Source organism: Oryzias melastigma, linkage group LG14 (genome assembly GCF_002922805.2).
Source record: "Oryzias melastigma strain HK-1 linkage group LG14, ASM292280v2, whole genome shotgun sequence".
NCBI classification, from domain to species: domain Eukaryota; kingdom Metazoa; phylum Chordata; class Actinopteri; order Beloniformes; family Adrianichthyidae; genus Oryzias; species Oryzias melastigma.
The window spans coordinates 27,081,391-27,107,427 of NC_050525.1; the positions used below are offsets into that span (position 1 = coordinate 27,081,391).

The 26,037-nt window shown below is 39.2% G+C and overlaps 1 protein-coding gene across 2 annotated transcripts in view; it reads left to right on the forward strand.

Annotated features, from left to right (window-relative positions):
* LOC112140915 (rho guanine nucleotide exchange factor 12) overlaps positions 1 to 25,483 on the forward strand; it is a 51,790-nt gene extending 26,307 nt beyond the window's left edge. For both annotated transcript variants that reach the window (XM_024263940.2, XM_024263945.2), the window contains exons 8-36: positions 823 to 942; positions 3,802 to 3,900; positions 3,981 to 4,091; positions 5,917 to 6,015; positions 6,114 to 6,156; positions 6,909 to 7,014; positions 7,089 to 7,226; positions 7,296 to 7,328; positions 7,523 to 7,631; positions 7,715 to 7,793; positions 10,473 to 10,703; positions 11,321 to 11,468; positions 11,590 to 11,759; positions 11,834 to 11,980; positions 12,317 to 12,402; positions 12,490 to 12,615; positions 12,725 to 12,839; positions 12,908 to 13,008; positions 14,031 to 14,108; positions 14,187 to 14,262; positions 18,937 to 19,104; positions 20,436 to 20,523; positions 20,594 to 20,674; positions 20,742 to 20,836; positions 22,258 to 22,611; positions 22,684 to 22,884; positions 22,953 to 23,146; positions 23,823 to 23,895; positions 23,963 to 25,483. In XM_024263940.2, the coding sequence (XP_024119708.1) occupies positions 823 to 942; positions 3,802 to 3,900; positions 3,981 to 4,091; positions 5,917 to 6,015; positions 6,114 to 6,156; positions 6,909 to 7,014; positions 7,089 to 7,226; positions 7,296 to 7,328; positions 7,523 to 7,631; positions 7,715 to 7,793; positions 10,473 to 10,703; positions 11,321 to 11,468; positions 11,590 to 11,759; positions 11,834 to 11,980; positions 12,317 to 12,402; positions 12,490 to 12,615; positions 12,725 to 12,839; positions 12,908 to 13,008; positions 14,031 to 14,108; positions 14,187 to 14,262; positions 18,937 to 19,104; positions 20,436 to 20,523; positions 20,594 to 20,674; positions 20,742 to 20,836; positions 22,258 to 22,611; positions 22,684 to 22,884; positions 22,953 to 23,146; positions 23,823 to 23,895; positions 23,963 to 23,976 (3,483 nt within the window). In that variant the 3' untranslated portion in view covers positions 23,977 to 25,483. The remainder of the gene's footprint in view (positions 1 to 822; positions 943 to 3,801; positions 3,901 to 3,980; positions 4,092 to 5,916; positions 6,016 to 6,113; positions 6,157 to 6,908; positions 7,015 to 7,088; positions 7,227 to 7,295; positions 7,329 to 7,522; positions 7,632 to 7,714; positions 7,794 to 10,472; positions 10,704 to 11,320; positions 11,469 to 11,589; positions 11,760 to 11,833; positions 11,981 to 12,316; positions 12,403 to 12,489; positions 12,616 to 12,724; positions 12,840 to 12,907; positions 13,009 to 14,030; positions 14,109 to 14,186; positions 14,263 to 18,936; positions 19,105 to 20,435; positions 20,524 to 20,593; positions 20,675 to 20,741; positions 20,837 to 22,257; positions 22,612 to 22,683; positions 22,885 to 22,952; positions 23,147 to 23,822; positions 23,896 to 23,962) is intronic.
* The last annotated feature ends 554 nt before the right edge of the window (positions 25,484 to 26,037 follow it).

Genomic DNA, 26,037 nt, shown 5'->3' on the forward strand with positions numbered 1-26,037 from the left:
AAACTAGCCAAAACAGTTAGGATATAGCTGAAATATTAGCTAAACTTAAAATAGTCTAAAAAAATGAAATATTTCCAAATTAGCCAAAACAGCTAGCGTGTAAAAATTTGCCTAACTCCAAAAAAGCCTAAAACACTTTAAAAAATGGCCTAAATTTCACCACAATAGCTAGCATGTAGCTGAAATATTAGCTAAACTCCAAAATAGCCTAAAAAAATCTTAGTAAAAACCAAAATACTCCAAAGAATGCCAATTTTTAAAACTTTAAAACCGTAACTTTTTAACATAATTATGAATAATAAAAAGGCAGGAATATTATTCCAGAATAAATCAACTTAAACCTTAAATAACTTTCAATATTTTACTCTCCATAAAAATATATTTTGTCAAAATCATACAAGTTAGAAATTAGCACAAAATAACTTTGGGTCATTAGTGACACTAAAACAAAATTACCCGGAGGGCCAGATAAAATTACCCAGAGGGCCGGATCCGGCCCCCGGGCCTGTACTGTGACACGTATGCCCTAAAGGTTTATAGCAATTTTAATAGAAGACATGATGCCGATCCTTCACCCTCCCAGAGGGTTTTTTGTCGTACATCAGACTGTGACAAAAACCAGCGTTTCATTACTACACAAACCTCTTTGTAATAACTGTGCTTTTATCGCAGCCTCCATAAATAAACATTAATTGGTCCTTCTTTGTGCTCTCTGGGGGATTTCCCAGAATTCAGCAGCAGACTAAACAATCAATTTCTGCTGGTGGGCTTTTTTTCTGCTGTGGTAATGCAGACGAATGCATGTGTGTGTTTGTGTGTCAGACCAACAGCCGGCTGCTTCCAGAGAGGAAAAGAAAGACGCCCTGTCACAGTCCGGACTTCAGCCGGAGAGACGGCCTGGACTTCTGCCCGTCGCCGGACTCTGAAGACGCTCCTGACACAGTGAGATGGAGTGCTGGGATGGGAGGAGCTTCTCATGACAGCATGAACGAACTGAGCTGCCGGAATATAAAAGAAAGACTTTATGGAAGCAATAAAAAAGAGCTTCTAAATAACAATAACACAAATGTGATTCTGGAATGAAAAACCTAAATGACATAAATTATTTATTTATATATATATATACCAATCGTGTTCCAGTAGCCAATGGGCTCCACTCCCCACCCCTACATACATAGAGGGTCAACTCTAAAAACGAAACAAAACTGTAAATTTAGCACTGAAAGCGAAGAGCAAGGAAAAACTGAAAAGCAAAAATAAAAAAAAAAAGAGCAGTGTGTACGGGCTCTAGATTAATACCCGCCAAATGCGAGTAAAACTTTACTTTGGCGGGTAGAAAGAAGTCACTAGACACTGACAGGTGGAGCATTGTTCATCCTCAATTACAGGGAACTCAAACTCAACCATGATTTTTAAACATCTACCTTCCCTCCCCATTTGGCCACCACAAACATCCATCCCAGAGTTAGTTCACTACATTTCATTCAGACTTTATTGTGCGGATTTTGCGTGTTTAATCCTCACATTCACAGCTGCTGGTGGTGCATTCAGGGACTGCATGGAACTTCTGCACTTCATCAAGAGCTCGCTATTGCTGCATTCAGGTGCACTGGTAATTTCTAGCATTTGCTCACATTGATTTCAGCCGACACAAACACACTCACTTTTGGCTCCATGTCATTGTTACTCTTTGAAATGACAAAACAAGAACACACAACGTTACATATTCTTCAATATACGTGTTTTTCTGTGCATGATATTCTTGAAAAAAAAACTACTTTAAAATAATTATTTGGGGTTAGGGTTTGGATAACCCTATTATCCCTACTTTTTATCTTTATAAAAACATATTGCATTAAAAAAGGGAAGTCTTACTTTTTAATTGAATGCAGTACGCTTCCATAAAATAAATGTATCCGAAACTATTTTAAAAAATATCTTGAAAAACAGACAAGTTGACCACATCTGTGAGCATCCAGCACGTCATCAATGAACTTTGGTGCTTTGCTGCTTTGGTACAAAGTATTATGAATTATTTTTAGTTGTTTTTGTTTATTTGTGAGACATTAATCATCAACTGAAAATAAAGAAATAAAATGTTTTGCTTGGAAATACATAAATGATTTATCCATAGAAACGTTTGTCTAGTAGACTTTGGCCATCTTGGTTAATAACCAAAAAGGTTCATTTAGAACCCTGTGTACGGGTATAAGATCTGGTGGAGGTATGCACGACTCTGTGTATTTGCTGCTTTAACTCTCATATTAAATCAGCTTCAGGCTGATGCTGCTAAAACTGTGAACCAGACAAACTTTATCTCAGCATTTTAGCGTCTCTGTGGTTTTAGTGTCTTATCATCGCTACGAAATGGGATGTACGTCCCTCTCTCCCCTAAAACTAACCACCAATTCTGTATCTTCTGTAAACAAACACATGAATGCGCTTCGTATGGGGTACGTTTGATTTGTTCTCCGGGGACGCTCAGTTCATTCACAGTCTAGTAGACGTATTTCTGTGCAAGTTGGAGGCTGATTTGTTTGTTGGTCAGTTTTCAACGGGACAAAAAAAAAACAATAAAAGGTTTCTTAACACAATTGTGATTTATAGTTCAAAATAAAACAATAATGCGATGATAGAAGTGAAGCATGCAGGAAATAAATTAACTTTTATTAGAAAAGTCCCTGAAAAAAGAACATTTCAGAGGAAGATTGTTCAGAGGAGGATGAAGATGTTTACACTGAAATTAGTAGATAAAAAAGGAGGTGCATTCCCTGCATTTATCAAGTTCTTAAGACAATAATCACATAAATATTTGCTTTTGTTCTCAACAAATTGAAATATTTGAATATGTCCAGTTGCAGAATGCTTGTACGAATTTGTCCATGTTTATAGTCTCTTAATCTCACTTTGAGCAATCTGAAACTGGATTAGCACACAATGGTCTTTAACCTAAAGCCGTCAGAGCCAACTGTTTACACAAATTTTGTTTATTAGTCACCGATAGTCTTACTGCACCGACATGTGAGTAATAAAGTAATGTAGGTTTTCTGTAGTCTAGTAATTGTAGTTTAAACAATGACATTTGAGCTGTAATTGATTACATTACTCTGTTACTGACAAGGATTTTGTTTTTCCTTCATTCATGGGGATGGAAATTAAGCAAAAACATTTTTTTTATTTTTTCATATGTAAGGTCTTAAAAGGTCTTAAAAATTCTTAAATTTAACTTGAACAAATGTGTAGGAACCCTGTAGTAAAAACTGTTTTCTTATTTGGTAACAGTTTTCCATATTTCTTCAAATTTCTTTTTTTTTCTTTAAAATTTCAATTTATTCTACACTTTATACTTTCAAGTTCAATTTCCAAAAATCATTTTTTTCACATTTTTTCATTCACTTTAAAGCAAATTCTGATTTGATTCCATATAATTCCTGGATCCCATTGAGTCTCAATGGCAACCAGTTAAGCAACCAAACTTTTAAAGTTATTGGTAGCCAAAAAAATTCACTTTTACGTCATAAGAATCAATAAAAATGTTTGTAATGTCGTCATAAAATCACAAGCATGACTTTGTAATGATGAGAAGCTTCTTGACAAAACAGACATTTTTAAGGTGTAAAAAATGTAAATGATGGAAGAGTCTGAAGTTTTGTCCCTTAAAGTAAAGCCTCATAGCAGGACCTTCGTCTCTCCAAACTAATTAACTAACATGATTGACTAAAAGTTAGTCACAGCTAAACATCACAAAACAACCAGCTTTTATCTGTCATCTTCACCTTCCTCATCCTTGTTTCCCCTCAGGATTCCAGTGCACATAGCATCGTTGGAAGCCCCCCCTACCTCCTAAACCCTCAAATTATTGGAGCAGAGGACGATTACTTTGACTATCAGCAGGAGCAGGTACACAGGAGACCTTCTCGAGTATTTCAGACAAACATCTCTGCCTCATTCTCGTCTGATGATGGAATTCGTCCCTTTAGATCAGCGGACAGTGCAGCTGCTTCCAGAGTATCGACTCTCTGAAGGGTCGACCGGCTCACCTGGCGGTCTTCCTCCATCACGTGGTGTCCCAGTTTGACCCCGCCCCTCTGGTATGTTAAGCATCCAGAAAGCTGATCCTAATCTTTCAGGTTATGTGTTTGGAATTTCAGGGGAAATATGGGATGGGTTAATCATGAATGCTTTTATTTCCTTAAATATAACTAATAGTTCATATTGGTAAACAAGCTATTTTATTTTATTTTTCCTTTTTTGCTCTTTTATCACAGCAAAATCTTAAAAACAACTATATTACTGTCAAATTCCCTTTTGGACGTTGTTTTAAAATGTGAAACTAGTATTTTATATAGTAATATTTAACACAGATTGAAATCTTTTGAGTTTTTATGTCAAGAAAGTTAAAATACTGGGAAAAAATCTTTGTTGGAAACTTGTGATGTTATACCATAATCTGCTAAAAGTACTTGAAAAAACTGCTTTTCTGAACCTTTAAATGTCTCAGTCTGAGACAGAAAGAGGGTAAGCCACCAAAGGTCAATCGCTAAAAAACCTGGTTGTTCACAGTGCTGCATCCAAGACTATTAACAAGGTATTGAGTGAAAGGAAAACGGTTAGCATTTACAGATAGAACTGCAGCTTACCTGTGCAAAGGTAAAAAGAAATGGGCGGTTTTCCAGATCTCCTCAACTGGTAAAGGTCCACTGTGTTTTCTGAAGACCACAGGGTTGGGCAAACTACAGCCTGCCTACGGCGTGTTAGACTATTAAATCTGGTCCACCAAACTGGAATAAATTATTTTAATTACCTGTATTAATGTTTTATTTTCCTTGCAGTTCAAGTGTCTCCCCACAGATGGCGCCCACTACAAATATGTTGACCTTTGTTCAGGCACAGAAAGTTCTTCAATCATGTAGTCTTTGAAGATTTGTTGCTTTTCAGATATTCATGAGGGATTTCTAAGGCGGACAGTCATTTTTCAGATGAATTTCTCTGAGTTTGAGTCTTTCAACTCATTGGTGAAATTGGCACTAAAATGAGAACAAAAACCGCAGTTTTCAAATTAAAACTCCAAAATAAAACTCCAGATCTTGTGTTATTTCTTTTACCAAAACACGCCACAATTTGCTCCTGGTCTGGCACTTCTGTCAAATGTGGCCCCTGAGGAAGAAAGTTGGAGAACTTTGTGGCGTTCTCTGTTAAGATGGGTGGAGATGCTGGTTTTTACTCTCCAACAAGACTTGGCACCTGCCCACTCCACTAAATGAGAGGATTCAATGACCATGGAAAAGCCTGAGCAGAACCTACTAGAAAATCTAAGAGGCACCGAACCCAACAGATATAAAAGCAAACCTGGCCTCTGTTAGCCTCTGCAGAGCCACAGGCTCATCACATTGATACAGACATTTTAAAATAAGGAGGTCAAACTTTGAATTGATGGAAATAATTGTATTTTTTAGACATTTTTGCTCAAAAAATATTGTTATATACTTAGGATTTTAGATTGTCCCTCAGGTGTGGATTTCTGGGGATCTGTCCAGGATGTACCTCACCTGGTAGCTGGACAGCCTCCAGTGACCCTGAACAGGAATAAACAGGTTTAAAGGAGGAAGATGTGTTTGGATTATTGATTTGAAAATGGGTTTCATCTGTACATGGGACGTCATGACATTCATCCTGTTTCTGGCTTTATATTCATAAGTATGTCAAAACAAATGTCATAACACAATCCAACAATAAATAGTCTTTGCTTTATTGTTAACTGCAGTGGATCCAGGATAGGGCCTTGTGGAACACCGTTTCTAAATCTTTTTTTTTATCATTAGATGTCTGTTTTTTTATGTTGTTTTTCAGTAAAACACAAAGTTACATTTCTATATGTGCATGTCAGTAATCTTAAACATCATGTCTTTTCCTCAGCTGTGTTATCTTTATGCTGACATGCACAAGCAAACCAGCTCGAAAGAAACTCGACGCTTCTTCTTAGAGTTCCACTCACTGTTTGTGGATCGATCAGCCGTGAGTCGGACTCTCTTCTTTTGTTTTCATCATTATTTGATTCATCATCACTGATCCTTAAGATGGTTCATGTCTTGAATTCTGTTTATTGTTTCCAGAATCTGAAAGTACAAGTGCCTGAAACGGTTGCAGCTGAACTGGGTAAAGTATTAAAGAATCCCTCAAGAACACTTTTTTACAAGAAGTATTAAAACAAAAAAAGTTACACATTTAAAGTGTAGAAAATAAATAGATAAAAAGTCATATATGGGCATATGATTCGGGGCCCCCTTCGCCCCACAAGTTGGGGACACCCAAAATGTCAAAAGTGAAGGGGGCCCCAACCATACTTGCATATTTGATGAGTTTGGAGTGAGAATGTGTTGGGAAATCCAATCAAATTTAATGCATCCAGAGTAGGCGGGATTTATGTTGCGTTTGGCCGATTGACTGTATATGAGAACTGGACTCACTGACCCCCTCCCCTTTGGCTAAACCTAACTTTTTTTCATTACATCTTTTCTGTAGATCTCAGATCTCTCAATAAAAGTGGGTGGAGCCTACATCTAACGTTCAAAGCATTTGATTGACGGAGGTAGCCGTCTTTTAAGTGGTGGGGGTGTGGCCTTCCAACCAACTCACTTCCACTTGGTGGTTGTCATAGAAACGATGACACAGACTGACCTGGACTCATCACTGCTTACTGACACATGGCAGCATCTGTATTGTGAAAATAACGTTGACTGCATTGATCCATTTGGCGGGACCCGGAATTTACCATTTTCTATGGGTGACATCACTCTCACTCAGTCCAGTTCTCAGATTCAGTCAATGGTTGGGGCTGTAAGTTGTCATTTGGTTCTGGTGAGTCTGGTTCTGATAGTCCGGCTGACTGTTTTTGTTGGGTGTGGCAGAGAAGCGAAGGCTGGAGCTGATTCCTGAGGAGCTCTGCAGACAGTACACTCTGACCATTCAGGAAGCACTTTTGTCCGACCTTCACGTAAACCTGGAAGACTTCAGGTAACGGCGGCGGGAAGTTTCCTCACCGCTTTCCCGCTGGGCAGCTCGTTGACCCGGCCCGTGGACTGTTGCAGGCAGAAGCGCAGCATGGGTCTGACGCTGGCCGAGGACGAGTTGTCCAGGCTGGACTCGGAGCGCGAGAAGGAGCAGCCGACGTTGGAGAAGGAGTGCTCTTGTGCCGAGCGCATCCTCTCCAAGATCGAGGATATTCTGTGAGTGTGGACGTCACCGCGGAAACGAGCAGACGTTTTCTGTGACTCATGAAGTTTGTTCTGTTGCAGGATGACCTCACAGCCCACAGAGGAGGAGAAGTGGTGAGAAGAGGGAGTTTGATCTGATAAAGAGAAGTTTTTAGTTTCTGTTCTGCTGGTTTACCACATGCTCAACCGTACAGGGAAGAGTCTAAATTTAGAGCAGGAAGTACCTCATCAGATGACTGCAGCCTTCAGAGCTGCATCTTTCCTTTGCAGAACAACAAAAGTTCAATGTTTATGTTTCCTCTTTAAAGCCAAACCATGCAGTACGTCATTCTCACCTACATGAAGCACCTGGGAGTCAAAGTGAAGGAGCCTCGGGAACATAAACGCGGACTCATGAACTTTCTACCCAAGATTAAGGTGCAGCCCCGTTCTTCCTCCTCACACGTGCACAGATGACCCCGAACTTCTCTGACCTCATCAGGACTTTTGTTTCATTGAAGGTGAAAAGACCAGAAAAACATCTCCTGTCCCAAATCCTGAACCCGCCTCGCCGCCTGAGCAAAGTGGACTCCACGTCAGGTAAGGAGGACCTCCGGCTTCACCAAACTTTATGAAAGCAGAGCGGCGAAGAACCATTTTCATGATTTCGTTTACAGTGGTGGCACCAGCTAATTAAATGATGAAAGTTTAAAAGTTTTAATTTTTGCTAAAACAAAAAGCCAACCTTTTATAAAATTTACTTTCTTTCTTTTTTAAACCCAGATCTGCTAAACTATTAAATGTATAAAATAAACGTATTATGCTGCCATCTAAAGATATACAAAAACAGAACTATGTTGCAGTCAGAAAAGGTTAAAAACTCGGGCCGGGACTCGATTAAAAATATTTAACTAATTAATCGCAAACTTGAAAAAAAATTAATTGCGATTAATGTTTTTTTTTGTCACATTATTTGCTCACCACTCTGTAAATAATCACAATATGAAATTAGACACATTTAGACCATCTATTTTTAATTGGTGCTGTTAATCGATTAAAAAAATATTCATATTAGTCACACTTTTGTGTTGTGATTAATCACAATATTTAACCAGGTACATTTTATATGACAATATGCGGCTCTTTTTTCACATTTTATTTTCGAACAACAAAAAACAAATAAAAAGAAAAAATGCAAATTATCCCACAAACAATCTGTTTCAAGACTGAACAAGACTGTTTCTTCGCTATGTGTAATTAATTTGCGTTAATAAAAATTCTTTTGGATTTTTCGTTAATGCGTTAAAGTTCACAGCCCTTTTAAAAACATGTTTTTTTCTGAAACTTTGGGACTCCAGAAAACCAATAGGAGTTATTTATCATTAAATGGAGAAAACCTGAAAGAAACGACCAACAAAGACTCATCCGTGGTCATCAAAGATGCGTAGGAGTAAAGGCCTCTCTGGAGTCGGTCCAGGTCAGAGGTCATGATCCCACAGTCAGAAAGAAGCTTCTGGACAAACGTGGATCCATGGAGAGTTGAAGGAGAAAGACACAGCTGAGCAGGATCACAGAAACAGTTGTTAAAAAAAACTAACACGAGATCATTGACTCAATATGAGAACTGGACAGAGTGACTCCTCCCCTCTTTTGTTCCAAACAGGAAGTACCAAGAAGCTAAAATCCCATAGACTTCTACAGAGAAGTAAACAGCTCTTACTCTGTCATTCTATTTGTTAGAATAAGTATTTTTGCTCTGATGCCTTTCTTTTTTTCACAAATCTGATTTTTTTTTCTGTAGTTCAAGTTATAAACTGACCAATCAAATGTCTCCAGAAAGTAGGAGGGGCCTGCTAGCTCTCATGTCCAATGTTCAAAACGTCTAGTTGACAAATTTTGTGCAGCCTGATTTCAAGTTGTAGGGGTGTGGCCTTCTAACAAACTCATTCTGATTGGTGAGAGCTGACCGACGCCGACCAATCACTGCTCACTGAGGATGTCTGGTTCCAACATGGCGGTGTTCATATTGCAAAAGAATGGTGACTAAATTCACTTAAATTTTGTTGTTGGTGGAAATAAAATATTTTCTAAGGATGACGGTCACACTTGCTCAGTCCAGTTCTCTGATACAGTCAATACATCAGAGCTATATTTAAACATGGCGGTGGCAGTGTGATGGTCTGGGGTTGCTTTCAGTTCCAGGACTTTTTTTTTAATTATTATTTCATTTTAATTTTTAATCATTAATAGGAGAAACATAAAATATAAACTGTAGTTATAAACTCAAACATGATGGAAACTAAAAATAAAAATGAGAAAGGGACAGAAAGAAGAAAGACATATTTTGTCTGCCCCTTTTAACAAATCAATAAATCAATCAGTAAAAAAAAAACAAAGCGTTCTGCCGATTTGCTGTACAATAACAGAAGATTGGGAAAGAAAGAAACAAAATTTTACAATTACAACATCAACCAGTGTGAAAACCATATCTCTGAGATAAATAGTTCTTATTAATAATAGATAGATTTATAGTCATTGATTATAGTGTTTTAATGTCGTTTGTAAAACTTGATATTATTGTAGCGTTTTTAATTTCTGTGCTCAAATTATTCCATTTATTTACTCCATATACTGATACACATCGCAGTATTCTTTGTTTGGGTTTAATAAATACTTCATGCCCTTTTAGATTGAATTTGCTTTTTCTTTTCATGTATCTTTTCATTAAAACGAAGGCATTTCATATTTAATCTATTCATACATTTTTAAATATTAAAGATAACAAGATCATAAAGTTTTATCAATTTTAATTTAAGAAATAATGTTATAATGACGTATAAATCTGTACAAAACAACAAACTTTAATCTTCAAAATAGTCACAAAAAGCATCACAAAGTTGTGTCTAGTCTAAGCCTGGTCTGTTTAATGATACTTTACTGTTTATAGTGTCAATTAAAGCCATTGTATGAACAAACAGTGGACCAAAACATCACTGCAGATATCCAGAAAAACTCAGTGACAATTACCACAAATGTCAACTGCAGTTGTTTCAGTGGAGGATTGTACAACCAGTTATTACACTTGGAGAGCAAATACTTTCCCACTTATGGTCAGGATTTTTTGGGCAGCTTTTTTGGATCTGATCTGATATTTTTTTACATAAAGGATTAAAAATATGCCAACATTAAAACAACTCCAGTCAATTTTTTAAACTGTGTGAAATAAAATCATCGTATTTATAAGTTACTCTTCTTCTTCGTTGGTGTTTCTGTGAGCAGTGGGAAAAGCGGTGGAGTTGAACAAGCAGCGATCGCCAAAGCTCCCCCAGTCGCCCTTCGGCGTCCCCGACCTGCCCGACTCCTCCGCCGCCGTGTTCGTCAGAAACCGGGCCAACCAGCTCAGCGAGGGGTCGGACACCAGCACCCAGTCCGTGTCCTCCAGCACCTCTGTGGCGCACAGCCCCCCCACCACCGCCGCCTCCGACACCAGCGGGCCAGACTCCGACTCCAGTAAGACTCCGTCCGGAGGAACGAACTCCCAGGATTGACTGTAAACTTTAACAGTCATGTCCTTATTAATTTAAAGACCTTTTTGTTCAAATAATAGATTCTAAAGTTTTTATCTGCAAAAGATTGTTTGTTTTTTCCCTTTGCATAATAAACTCTGCTCACATTTATGTTAGTAAAGTTAACTTCACCAAAAAACTGGATTTTTATTTGAATTTGAAATATTTTAGACTAATTTTGAAGAAAAATAAAAATGAACCAATTTAAAAAATGGTGTTTATGCATTAAAATTATAATATTTGAAGTCCTTTTAGTGAAAATGTTTTTTTTATTATTATTAAATAGTGGTTTTATTAAAAAGAAAAAAACAATCTGAATTTTCTTAATAAGGAATATTGAGTCTTTTAGACTTTGAAGTTCAAATCTGTTCTCTTGACGTCACTTTCATGAAGACAAAAACATTCATCAAAAGAGGAAGATTTAAAACAGCATAAAAAATTCAAGTTCTGGCAGAAATTCAGCTGGTTTAAAAAAAAAAAACTCAGTCTCTCAACGTTTGGAGTGAAAAGGATAAATACAAATCTTGATTGTTGAGTCTGAACTTTTTCTTTTCCCTGCAGATTTGTCTCCAATCTGCCTGCTGTCCAAACCGGCTGAAGCTCTGCTGTCCAGCGACCACCATGAGAGCCTCTCCAGCCCAACCAGCACTCAGTTTGACTTCAGCGCCCCGACTCTGGAGCAGCGGGACGACGATCAGGAGCCCTTCAGGTAGTAACTGGAAACCTAGATGTTTTTATTCAGGTTCTGAGTTCAGAAGTTGCTCCTCAGAATGAGTTTTTTCCTCCTCGTTAACATAAAACTTGAAATAATCGTTTTCCTTAACCTGCAGCCGGATGGATGTTCAGTGTGCCGCGAGCTCAGCCGACACCCAGAGCGAGGACGACCAGGGCGGGGAGCCGGAGACCGAAGAGGACCCTCTGAACTGGCAGAGGCTGGTCAGCAGGGGCGTCCTGGCGAGCCTCACCCCGAAGGAGATCAAACGGCAGGAGGTCATCAACGGTGAGGCCCAGGCCACCCGGCCGGCGGAGACGGAGCCGGCGCTCAGTTTGTGACGGCGAACGTTCTCCCTGCAGAGCTGTTCTACACGGAGCGGGCTCACCTGCGCATGCTGAGGGTGATGGACAGCGTTTTCTGCCAGAGGCTGAGCAGGGACGCCATCCTCCCGCCAGAAGATGTCAAGCAGATCTTTGTCAACCTGGAGGAAATCATTCAGATGCACGGTAACGTCGTAATGACAAACAGAATTTAGAAAAAAGGTTAAAGAGCGTTAAGGTATTTTTATTTATCTACATAAAATCTAGTGAACAAGGAAAGTTTAGAGATATTTAACAGAGGATGACGATCATTTTCCCTCAAAAGTTAAGGGAAGCTGGAAGCTAAAAAGAAGTTGGACCTCCACTTTTGCCTCGTCTGTGACGATATTGTCCAACATTAAAGCGATCCGTGGCCTAAACAGAAGTTGGAGACTATTGGTCCAGATGACACCAACTAAAAAATAACATTCTTATTGCATTTTGACATACAGTCAATGATGAGATCGGTTCTTTCTCCAACAGTTTCTATAACCGAACACATGGCCGCCATCAGGAAACGCAGCGAGACATCGGTGATCGGGCAGATCGGCGATGACCTCCTCTCATGGGTGAGATGATGTTTATGATCGTGACAGACAGAGTTTGGCGGGAAAGTTGGGCGACTTCCCTCATGTGGTTTTTGTTTCTCACCTCAGTTCAGTGGGGAGGAGGAGGAGAAGATGAAACGAGCGGTGGGAACGTTCTGCAGCAACCAGCCTTCTGCTCTGGAGCTCATCAAGACGAAGAAGAAGAAGGACCAGAGGTTTAACTTATTCATGCAGGTGAGTTTAGGCGGGACTCAAACTCAGAGAAGTTTTTTCGTCATCTAAGGTGATTAAATGTTTTCGCTTTGCATCATTTCTCCTCCTTTTTTGGATTGTCTGGACTCAGGAAGCAGAAAGCAACCGTTTGTGTCGGCGGCTGCAGCTGAAGGACATCATCCCTGTGGAGATGCAGAGGGTCACCAAGTACCCCCTCCTGCTGGCGAATATTACTAAGTACACAGGTACGACCAGCAGGTGTACAGCTTGTTCCCTCTCCGTTTATGTTGTTTAACACTTTTTTAACCAACAGATGAGGGAGAGGAAAGAGACAAAGTCAGGAAAGCTGGAGAATGTTGCAAGAAGATCCTCAACCACGTCAACCAGGCTGTGAAGGAGGCTGAAAACAAACAGGTGGATGAAACACCGAAGCATCGTTTGAGTCTAGTGCTGCCACAAACGATTATTTTAGTAGTCAACTAATCAACAGTTATTTTTCTGATTAGTCAACTAATCGGGTCATGCATAAAGTGGATGTAAAGCATGCATCTTAACAATCATTAGTTCTAAACTAACTAAAAACTAGACATATTCACACTAGCATTATCTGCGATAAGCTGAATTTGGCTCCTGAAGATGCTAATGCTGATAGATGAAAACGCTGAAGCTGATAGAAAGCTAAAATATTAGTTAAATGACAAATTAGCAAAAAAAAAAAAAAATTGCCAAAACAGCTAGCATGTATGTAGCTGAAATATTAGATAAATTCCAAAATTGCCTAAAAAACAAAAAAAAGCCAAAATTAGCTAAAATTACTAGCAAGTAGCTGAAATATTAGCTGATTTCTAAAACAGCCTGAAAACAAACAAAAAAGGCTAACTTAGCAAAAACAGTTAGCATGCAGCTGAAATATTAGCTAAACTCCAAAATTGCCTGAAAAACCAAAAATGCCAAAATTAGCTAAAATAGCTAGCATGCAGCTGAAATATTAGCTAAATTCTAAAACAGCCTAAAAAAAGCCTAACTTAGCTGGAAAAGCTAGAATGTAACGGAAATATTAGCTAAACTCCAAAATTGCCAAAAAAACAAAAAATGCCAAAATTAGCTAAAACAGCTAGCATGCAGCTGAAATATTAGCTAAATTCTAAAACAGCTTAAAAAACTGAAAAAAGTTTGAGTTACCCAAAATTGCTAGCATGTAACTGAAATATCAGCTAAACTCCTAAATAGCCTGAAAAACCTTAATAAATGCCAAAATAGTCCAATAAGCTAGAATAATGCCAGTATAACTTTGAACTTTACTACACTTTGACTCCATATAATATAAATTAATGACTGATAGTCAAATGGTAATTAATAGTCGTTCGGTTGTTGATTAGTCGACTAATCGTGGCAGCCCGATTTGAGTCTGACTGTTGTAATTTTTGTTTGAACAGCGGCTAGAAGAATATCAGCGCAGGTTAGACCTCTCCTCGCTCAAGCAGAGTGAAAACCCTCTGATTCTGGAGTTGAAGGTACGAAGACATGAAAACGTCCTGCTGATGATCATCTCTGTGGGTCTCCACCTCATGGTGTGTTTTTTCTCCACCCAGAACCTCGATCTGACCAAAAAGAAGATGGTGCATGAGGGGCCATTATCCTGGAAAGTCAATAAAGACAAGACGATTGGTATCTATTTCTGCACACATGAGTATTTACAGATGATTACAATCATTTATTCATTTGAGCTGAGATATACAGCTTCTGGAAAACACAAATATTGACTAGAGTTAAAAAAAGATACAGATATTGGAGTAATTATGTACAAGTTTGAACCAAAAAATATTCACAATTTAAGTTCAAAGTGGCTGATAAGTCAACTCTGATGACCCAGCATTTTAACAGCATTTCAACGCATCATCTACACACAAATCATGAAAGCAGTCTCACAACCCCTCGTGCGCCTGTGACTCTGATCTAAATGTGTTATATCTGTGTGTACTAGCTGATTGTTGTGTACTCTTTAAATATTTGTATGTGTAGGAGCCCTTTTGAATTTGTAGATGGTTTTAACACTGGAATTCCTGGAACTTTCAGCTTCTGCTGCAATGCCCCCCTCCCCTTCTCAAAGTAGTGTTGTGGTGATCACCTTAAACCAGCAACAATGACTTCCCGATTTCGCAATGCAGATTGTAAGGTTTAAATTTGCAGGTGAAAGAAGTATTTTTAACACAGACAAATACGATAAATGACAATCTGGTAACATGGGGGGGTACATTTTAAAGATTTTAAAACAAGAACATTGTGTTTACTTTTAAATTTTATTTTAACCTCAAAACTACTCAATGCAGGTAAAAGAAGAATAATTTTTAACACAGACAAATGCCTTTAAACCATCAACAATGACTTCCTGATTTCGCAATGCAGAATGTCATGTTTAAATTTAAGTTTGACATGCATTCCAGATTCCGCCACTAGACGGTCAAGTGGTTATGGCTGCGGACTCACATTCAGAAGGTCATGGGTTCGAATCCCGCTCAGGAATAGTCCACATTAAATATTTGTTTTTACTTTTAAATTTTATTTTTACCTCAAAACTGTTCAATGCAGGTGAAAGAAATATTTTTAACACAGACAAATGCCTTTAAACCATCAACAATGACTTCCTGATTGCGCAATGCAGAATGTCATGTTTAAATTTAAGTTTGACATGCATTCCAGATTCCGCCACTAGACGGTCAAGTGGTTATGGCTGCGGACTCACATTCAGAAGGTCATGGGTTCGAATCCCGCTCAGGAATAGTCCACATGAAATATTTGTTTTTACTTTTAAATTTTATTTTTACCTCAAAACTGTTCAATGCAGGTGAAAGAAATATTTTTAACACAGACAAATGCCTTTAAACCATCAACAATGACTTCCTGATTGCGCAATGCAGAATGTCATGTTTAAATTTAAGTTTGACATGCATTCCAGATTCCGCCACTAGACGGTCAAGTGGTTATGGCTGCGGACTCACATTCAGAAGGTCATGGGTTCGAATCCCGCTCAGGAATAGTCCACATGAAATATTTGTTTTTACTTTTAAATTTTATTTTTACCTCAAAACTGTTCAATGCAGGTGAAAGAAATATTTTTAACACAGACAAATGCCTTTAAACCATCAACAATGACTTCCTGATTGCGCAATGCAGAATGTCATGTTTAAATTTAAGTTTGACATGCATTCCAGATTCCGCCACTAGACGGTCAAGTGGTTATGGCTGCGGACTCACATTCAGAAGGTCATGGGTTCGAATCCCGCTCAGGAATAGTCCACATGAAATATTTGTTTTTACTTTTAAATTTTATTTTTACCTCAAAACTGTTCAATGCAGGTGAAAGAAATATTTTTAACACAGACAAATGCCTTTAAACCATCAACAATGACTTCCTGATTGCGCAATGCAGAATGTCATGTTTAAATTTAAGTTTGACATGCATTCCAGATTCCGCCACTAGACGGTCAAGTGGTTATGGCTGCGGACTCACATTCAGAAGGTCATGGGTTCGAATCCCGCTCAGGAATAGTCCACATGAAATATTTGTTTTTACTTTTAAATTTTATTTTTACCTCAAAACTGTTCAATGCAGGTGAAAGAAATATTTTTAACACAGACAAATGCCTTTAAACCATCAACAATGACTTCCTGATTGCGCAATGCAGAATGTCATGTTTAAATTTAAGTTTGACATGCATTCCAGATTCCGCCACTAGACGGTCAAGTGGTTATGGCTGCGGACTCACATTCAGAAGGTCATGGGTTCGAATCCCGCTCAGGAATAGTCCACATGAAATATTTGTTTTTACTTTTAAATTTTATTTTTACCTCAAAACTGTTCAATGCAGGTGAAAGAAATATTTTTAACACAGACAAATGCCTTTAAACCATCAACAATGACTTCCTGATTGCGCAATGCAGAATGTCATGTTTAAATTTAAGTTTGACATGCATTCCAGATTCCGCCACTAGACGGTCAAGTGGTTATGGCTGCGGACTCACATTCAGAAGGTCATGGGTTCGAATCCCGCTCAGGAATAGTCCACATGAAATATTTGTTTTTACTTTTAAATTTTATTTTTACCTCAAAACTGTTCAATGCAGGTGAAAGAAATATTTTTAACACAGACAAATGCCTTTAAACCATCAACAATGACTTCCTGATTGCGCAATGCAGAATGTCATGTTTAAATTTAAGTTTGACATGCATTCCAGATTCCGCCACTAGACGGTCAAGTGGTTATGGCTGCGGACTCACATTCAGAAGGTCATGGGTTCGAATCCCGCTCAGGAATAGTCCACATGAAATATTTGTTTTTACTTTTAAATTTTATTTTTACCTCAAAACTGTTCAATGCAGGTGAAAGAAATATTTTTAACACAGACAAATGCCTTTAAACCATCAACAATGACTTCCTGATTGCGCAATGCAGAATGTCATGTTTAAATTTAAGTTTGACATGCATTCCAGATTCCGCCACTAGACGGTCAAGTGGTTATGGCTGCGGACTCACATTCAGAAGGTCATGGGTTCGAATCCCGCTCAGGAATAGTCCACATGAAATATTTGTTTTTACTTTTAAATTTTATTTTTACCTCAAAACTGTTCAATGCAGGTGAAAGAAATATTTTTAACACAGACAAATGCCTTTAAACCATCAACAATGACTTCCTGATTGCGCAATGCAGAATGTCATGTTTAAATTTAAGTTTGACATGCATTCCAGATTCCGCCACTAGACGGTCAAGTGGTTATGGCTGCGGACTCACATTCAGAAGGTCATGAGTTCGAATCCCGCTCAGGAATAGTCCACATGAAATATTTGTTTTTACTTTTAAATTTTATTTTTACCTCAAAACTGTTCACTGCAGGTGAAAGAAATATTTTTAACACAATTTGGACAATGCTCCCAACCTTAGTGGGAACAGTTTGGAGCGGGCTCTTCCTCTTCCAACATTTTTGTGCACCAGAGCACAAAGCAAGGTCCATAAAGACATGGAGGACAGAGTCCTGAACTGAACACCATAGAACACCTTTGAGATGAATTAGAGCAGAGACTGAGAGCCAGACCTTCTCCACCAACATCAGTGTGACCTGACCAATGAGCTTTTGGAAGAATGATCCAGAGTTCTTATAAATACTCTCCTCAACCTTGTGGACAGCCTTCCCAGAAGAGTTGAAGCTGCAATAGCAGCAAAAGGTGGAGCAACATCATATTGAACTCTGGGTTAGGAATGAGATGGAACTTTAGTTCAAATGTGAGTAAAAGCAGGAAAGCCAATACTTGTCCACATGCATCAGGTAACTACAACCCCCACACAACCTGTTAGTTCAAATACACATTAGGTACTACATCCTGCATTAACATATACATGGCAAGTTAATGGCTCATCAGTGACCCACCATGACACAACAATGGGCTCTCGGACTAAGGGGGGGGAACTCTTCCCTGCGCAAATTTGCGCAGACTTAGGAATTCTAGTGTTAAGCTGCTGTAAGATCAAGTTGTGTGTTTGTAAATTGTGTTTTGTATTTGATATTCAAGTTTAAATGGGAATACACAATTGCAAGTACACACAGTTACGCACAAAATGTATTATATGCTCTATAAATCAAGAATTATGCACACATACACAAAAGTTACTAATCAAAAATTACACACAAATCCAGTTAGTTTACTTTCTCTCCATAAAGTGATCTTTAGTACATTCTACAAATAAAAACTCCTCCAACCAATTGTAATTTACAGCATCAAATCTCCTCGAGCATCATTGAGAAACTATGTGAAAAAAAATCTTTAAATGAAGTTTGTAGAGGTAGAGTGGCGAACTTACAAAAGTGGCGTTTTCCTGCTGCTCGCATATGTTTGACGGAAATATTGTGAAAATTTAACACATGAATCGTTGGTTCAAACCAAACGAAATGATATCACATATGATATGAGCGTTGTCAAGGAGATCCAAAAATGTACTTTTGCAGATTATTTAAAAAATTACATAAATCTGTTCGTCACGCCCAGACAACCAAAAAATACAATGGTTGCTATGGAGATAAATCAACAGGAAAGCCTCCATTTTGAATAAAAGTGAATTTGTCCTGTGGAGCCCTGATTAGGGTGGAAAAGACAGAAGGGAGTGGTGGGGCAGGGGCCATGAAGGTGGGGGTGGGTAGCTGTCTACTGCACAAAACCGTCTGAAAACACTTTGAGTTTAGATAAAAACTGTCTGACCTGATGAAATGTATTTGAAGTTCTTCCTGCAGATTCTCATTCATCACTTTATTCATCTTGAGTGATTCCCGGACTTGAACCTTCGTTTCAGAGCTGTACACTCTGCTGCTGGAGGACATCATGGTTCTGCTGCAGAAACAAGACGAGCGTCTGGTCCTCAAGCTGCACGGGAAGAATCTGGCCAGCATTGCTGATCTGAAGAACATCTTCAGCCCCGTCATCAAACTCAACACTGTTCTGGTCCGACCCGTGGCAACCGGTAAAAGCGTCGGTCCCGGAGAGTCTTTTCACCCTCAACACTTAAGGATCATTTATGTAAAGAAATCCAAGCAGTGACGGTGGCAGACGCTGGCTGTTAGCATTTGGGTTTTCAGGGTCCTAATAGAAACTAACATTTCTGTCTGTGCGGGCTGTCTGTGGGTGTCAAATGGTCAAACTTGTGCAGGACACACAGGTGACCCACACCAAAAGTCTAGGTTGTTAGTCACTCAGTGAACCTGTAGAGAGAAAATGTTTGTGTCCATTTTTCATGGGGAACTGCGGGCGACAGGTCGTAGAGGACACTTTAACAACACGAATCCAAATTCTTCCCCTACCCCTCCACTTCTTGGGGCATTTAGAGGGGCAGGGTTGTCTGAAATAGTTTTGTTAAGGACTAACCCTCACAGCGGATGGATTCCGTGTTTCCGAGCACTAGCAGCTCTGCGCTAGCGTAGCTGACCACCGACTATTGATGATGTCATCAAGTGGTAGTAAAATCCAAATTTGAAGACGCTATTTAACGCTCCGTTTGGAGGGCTAAATGTAGAGGTAGGGAGACGCCGTAGGGAAAGAGCTCGGCCTAAAACGGTTAGTAAGAGTGAAACCATTGACTGTATACATAGAACTGGACAGAACTTGTGTGACGTTACCCACAGAAAATATGTTACCTCCGGCTCCAGCTAAATAAGGCCAATGCAGTTGCCATTTTTCCGCAGTACGGACGTTGCCGTGTTGGAACCAGACGACAGTGATTGATCCCAGTCAGTCTAAGTCATGTTTCTATGGCAACCACCGTCACCAATCAGGAGTGAGCTTGTTCAAAGTCCACACCCCTTCCAATGAAAGAAGCTCAGAAGAATCTCTCAAACATTTTATAGTTTATAACTTAAATAAATAATATTGTTAAAAAGAGTATCAGAGCAAGAATGGTTATTCTGACCAATAGAATGACCGAGAAAGTCTATGGGATTTTAGCTTCTTGGAACCAGCTGGTACTTCCTGCCTGGAGCACCAGGGGGGAGAAGTCACTCCGTCCAGTTCTCTTTATACAGCCAATGTTTGAAGTAGACAAGAAATAAGCGTGTTGGTCAGATTTTTCATGTTTTCCTGCGCACTGTGTAGATGACAGAAATAAAGAGCGTAGATTGTGAGGCCCAGTACTTCCCGCTAACTTACTAGGACAGGCGGTGTAAAACATACAAATCTGTGCTCGCTTTAAGATGCAGCCAGTCCTCTCTACGACCCACCTTGGCACCACCCACAAGGGTCAACCAAAGCGTTAAACATTACGCCATTGAGTCACACTGGTTATGTTTTTGTCCTCATCAGACAACAAGTCTTTCTTCGTTCTGTCCATGTCGGAAAACGGAGCTCAAATCTACGAGCTGACGGCTCAGACCGTCACCGACCAGAGAATGTGAGTTTTTAAAAACCATGTCAGAAACTTTAGAATCCTCTATGTATCTCAATCATCTCTGCTCGTTTAGGTGGCAGTATCTGATCACGCAAAGCGCAGACTCCATGAAGGCCAAATCTCAGCACAGGGACTCGCCTGGGACTCAGACTGAGTGAGTTTGATGCTGGTCTAACTTCACTTCTCTCTGTTTGTGTGCTCACTGTGAGGGTTTGTTTCAGAGCCGAGCGGGACGTTATCGAGATCATGAACAGCAAGATCCCCAAAGCCAGCGCGCAGCCCGACGCTGTGTCCAATGGAAGCATCAGTACTTCAGGTGTTTGAGGAGTTTTCTACGTTTTGAATAGATTTTGGAATACAAAAACATTTGTTTGCAATATAATTTTTTAACTAAAATGTAGCATCAATTATGATATGTTGGGTGATTTAGTACGTTTTTGCTCACAACAATGTTAGTTTAAGATGCAAAAATATTAACGAGAGTTCAGAAGAAAAACTTCTTATTTAGCTAGTGTCTCAAATTTGATCCACACATTTTTATCATGGTGTAAGTGGATAAAAAAATAAGTAATTAACCTCTTTTCAATCCCTGTGATAGTAACAGTTCATCTGGACCGTTTTATTTTTATTCATAATCTCCTAAATATGTTTAATGAGTGAAATCTTTTAACCCTTTTCTAGAATAAGTTGAAGATGAAATATCTCTCAAGAAATTCACATTTTTTTTATGTTCTAGATGCTTAAATTGTGTGAAAAAACAAAAAAAAGACGGATTTGTATTTTTAGCAAGTTTTTCCAAACAGAAACTGTAATAAGCCAGCACAAAAAGTTCTGTTTGTCTGGATGATTTTATTTCTGTTCTACAGCTGCTTGAAGTGCAGAAATAGAAGGGAGGTTTGTGATCATTGAAGCAGTTTCTGTCCCTCACATTTTACTTCACACATCCATGGGATGCTTAGTTCTAGAAAACACTCTTTTCTTGATATTTCATCATCAGAAAGAACAGAATGAGGTTGTGAATCAATGACAAATCTGTATGATTTATGCAGAAAAGATGGAACGTAAGAAGCATTATTTTGAAAATCAATCCTTATATTTGTAGGAACAAATAGCCAGCTAAAATACTAGCTAAATGTCAAATGAGCCTAAAAACAGAAAAAAAGCCTAAATTAGCCAAAACAACTAGCATGTAAATATTAGCCTAACTCCAAAATAGCCTAAAAAATTTTTTTAAGAAGCCTAAATTAGCCAATACAGTTAGCATGTAGCTGAAATATTAGCCAAACTTTAAAATAGCCTAAAAAATCTCAGTAAATGCCAAAATAGTCCAAAAAGCTAGCAGAATTGCATTTTTTAAAACTTCAAAACCATATCTTTTTAACATAATTATGAATTATAAAAAGGTAGGAGTATTATTCCAGAATAAATCAACTTAAACCTTAAATAACTTTCAATATTTTACTGTCAATTAAAATATATTTTGTAAAAATGATCCAAGTTAGAAATGAGCACAAGATAACATCAGGTCATTAATAATAATAAAATAAAATGATCTGGAGGGCCGGATCCGGCCCCCGGGCCTTGACTCTTACACGTCCCCTAGTGGAATGATGATGAACTGCAGGGCAGAAAACAGGAACCAGGTTGTGTACACTGGGTTTTTAAGGGAAATTTGGATCATATTAATGAGGAATAAATGAAATTTTAAAATTTTGAATGTGTTTATCTGCCCTCCAGATAAAGAGGCCAGCCTTTCTCTGGACGTTCAAGCTCCTGTCAACCCTTTCGACTGCCTGAAGTCAGAAGATGAAGAAGAGGAGCTGACTGCAGCAGACAGACAGGAGGAAGAGGATCTGATTGTGGCAGAGAGGCAGGAGGAAGAGGAGTTGTCAGCCATGGAAAGACGGGAGGAGGAAGAGGAGGAGATAGAGGAGGTGGACGAAGCAGAGCTGGAGGCCTTCCTGAACGGGCAGCTGGCAGAGAGACTGCTGCAGGAATCTGCTGGATCTCGCCAGGGCATCGCCATCCAGAGCGAGGAGAGCATGGAGTTCAGCTTCCCCACCTCTAAAGCTGAAGAGGCTCTGCACACCTGTAGGTTCCTGCAGAGATGTGACTCTCTGAGAGGAGATGTGCATAAGTAATCGCCCCCTGCTTGGATTTCAGTGGCGACTCTGAGGCAGATCCTCTTCACTCACTTGAGGAGCAGAGAGGAGGAAGAGGGGGTAAACCGGCCGAACGGGGCGGTTCAGATGAACACCTCTCCGGCCTCATCGGCCTGTGAGGAGAACAGAGCGCCTGAAGATAAAGAGAACCCTCAGCTTCCTTCTGCACCCGAAGGGCTCCTCCAAACTGCAGAGCAGAACGGTGGGTTGCCGGTCCAAAACCTGTTTTCTTCTGTAAGGCGTTTCAAACCGGTTTTAACTTCCATCCAGGAGGCTTTATGATGTTGGATTGTGGAGGATGCTCTGACGAGAGCACCGCTGAAGACGACGCTGACGTGGACGTGGGGATCGACATCAGGAAGCTGCTGTCCTCCTCTTCGCAGGCGGGGGGGAGTGGCCCCAACCTCAGCAGGCAGCTGATGACCTACCTGCGCCTCCTGCAGGCCGACCTGCAGCACCTGAAGGTAGGATGAGGCAGCAAAAGCTCCACGACGTCCAGAAATGATCTACATTTTTCTAGAAAATTGCACATTTTAGCTAAATGCCTCTGAGAGTCTTAAAATGATTTATTTTGGTCCTAAAAAGTGGATCTGTTGATGTTTAGGAGCATTTGTGATTTTAAATCATTTATTTGTGAATACAAACCAATGAGGAGTTGATCGTTCGGCCCAATGTGAGACATGTAAAGTGTCCAGCCAGGAATCAAACCTCAACAGTAGAGCTGCAGATTCTTCCTTCAAAATAAGAGCTTTCCACTGATGACACATTAAAGAGACTTCATTTCTTCAATTTGCTACAATGTTGGTTTGTTTGTTTTACTTTGGTTTATTTTTTCTATACCAGACAGTGTATTTATAAGACAGAAGTGCGTTATTAACAAACTAAACCAATCGGCTCCTCAGGAGGCGTCAACAGAAGTCATTTTGACTCAAACGTGTGAAACGATTTAACCACTAAAAGAAACAGGATTTCAGTGATTATTAAACTGTAATTTACGGATTTTTAGGATTCAGATCATGAAACAAAACTGTTTCATCATGAAGCTAAAGAAAAAAAAATAGAAACAGTAAACGTCAACATGTATGTTTGTTTCTCTTTTCTCTGGTTGATCGTGATCGTTTTTGTTCCTTATGCTTCCAGGAAGTGGAGATGAAGTACAAAGAACTGCGTCAAATCCACGGCGACGTGGTTCCCGACTCCGACAGCAGCAAAGGTTTGTTTCTGCTCTCTAGAATCCGTTTTGACGAACGTGCCCTAAACGCATCGCCTGCTTCCTTCAGACGGACTCCAGTGATGACAGACGTCCAGCTGTTTGGTGAAGGAGCTGCACCCTCGCATTCCTCTGAAAACCCCCCGATGACGGCTTGAAGACAGTTCCATCCTGATGGAGTTTCACTGTAGCAGAAAAGTAGGACGGAATTATCCTAAAAAAAAGAAAGAAAACGCTGGATAAATGATCTGAAACACTGGATTTACTGAGATGAAAATGCACAAATCAAGAGGTGGAATTATGCAGCAGTTAGACGGCTAAAATGATTCAAAGATCTCACAAAACCCAACTTACAAACTGACAAGTATCTTAAAAAATGAGGATTTTTGGTTCTGTCTTCTCCTTCCTGTTGAGAATGTCTGAATGTCCTTTTTCCATCTAAAAGAAGCTTCGATTTCCTTAAAAATCCCACCTTTTGCTTCTCTCCGTCGGGATTTGGAACAGCTCATCTTTAGCATCAGCTTCCAGGTTTGGGAGGTTGTTCTTCTTCCTCTACTCCAGGTCAAACTGCTGATGTCAGTCCTCCTGCAAGCTTCTCCATCGCTTGAACTGAAGTTTTTTCATCATTTTGTTTGAAACCTTTAGTGGGTTCTTCCAGCAAGAACCACTGTAAGGTTTCTTAAAAAAGATCCGACTGTCAAATGTAAAAACTGTTTCCTGAACACTGAGGAGAATTTCTCTGCCGAGTTGTTTGGTGTTTTACAGCACCTCCTGCTGGACAAATGAGGGAATGTGATGTCAAACCAGAGCACCGTTTCAGTCAAAGCCTGAGATGTGATATCAGAGAAGCTCAAGCTGGAGGTTTCTGCTTTTCTCATTTTATAGTCAGAGTTCAATAATCAGACTAATGTCCAATAATCCGTGGCGGATTAGACATTTAGGAAACAAAGACTCAAACAGAATTTTTCCTATCGGAATTTATTTATGAATAAAACCTGAGGTGAGGTCGTTTTCCCTGTTTGACCACTTTGTTTCTGATTACTGAGCATTAACATCAATTATCATCTTCAAAAGCATCGTTGTGGACTTGATCCCGTCTTCTCTGGAGGTTTCCGAGCTCTACATGAATGTAGCGCCTTCACCTCAGAAAAACAGTTGATTCCAAAAAGCCGTTGGTGAGAGAAACGCCGATGAAAATAATGTCTTCAGTAAAGTTAGCGTGTAAATATGAAATGAGTGCCGCCTCGGTTGTCTTTAGTTCTGCAGCTTGGAGCACTTTCTACACAAACTCTTTCTGGATCTGTGGATTTAACTTGTAGAAACACTTCTGGAACAAATGTAACGTAAACGTGGGCACTTGGACTTCACCGCCGGACTCTGGAGACGTCCTGCTTCCTGCTCTGATGAATCAAGGACAGACGGGCTGAACGCAGAAGTCAGGACGAAGGTTCTGGACGCCGCTTGGCTCCGTGACCTGTCAATCATGTTACTGCCAAACACAGAACTCCTCCAGATCCGAGGAAGAAGTTGTTTTGAATGCCATGTCTATTATTGTATCTGCTGTCACCAGTAAAATCAAATGAGGAAAGAATATCGTCTCTGTTGATGTTTGTCAGTTTTTTATTTATTGACAGATTCAATCTTCCTTCTGCTTTTGAACTGATCACATTTTACAGTGTAAAACAAGCTCTAAAAATAAGTTTAAAGATTATAAAAATTTGAATAATATTATAGATTTGGCTGCTGGTTTTTTCACAATTTTTTTTTGTTTTATTAACTTTTTTCCTTCTTTTTAGTTTTTGTTTCAGCTTTTTTCTTTTGTTTTTTCTGTAATTGGTCCTACCTAAAATCAACAAACAAACAAATTGTCGCATTAATTTTGAAAGTTCTGAAGAAAATCATTTCTCAGATTCTGCAGGGTTCAAATAAGCAGCAAAAAATCCACCAAGAATTCTTATTTTCAGAGAACAATTGTGGTCACTAAAACATTTTTTCTTAAAATAAAATGATTTTGCTATTGAAAAGCTTTCTTAGAATTATTATTGTTCTTGTGAAACAGAAAAAAAAGATTTTTCATAAAAACAAGGGTCTTTTTGGGCTTACAAAATTCTATTTTTGCAGCGTATAACTTTTAAATTGATATTT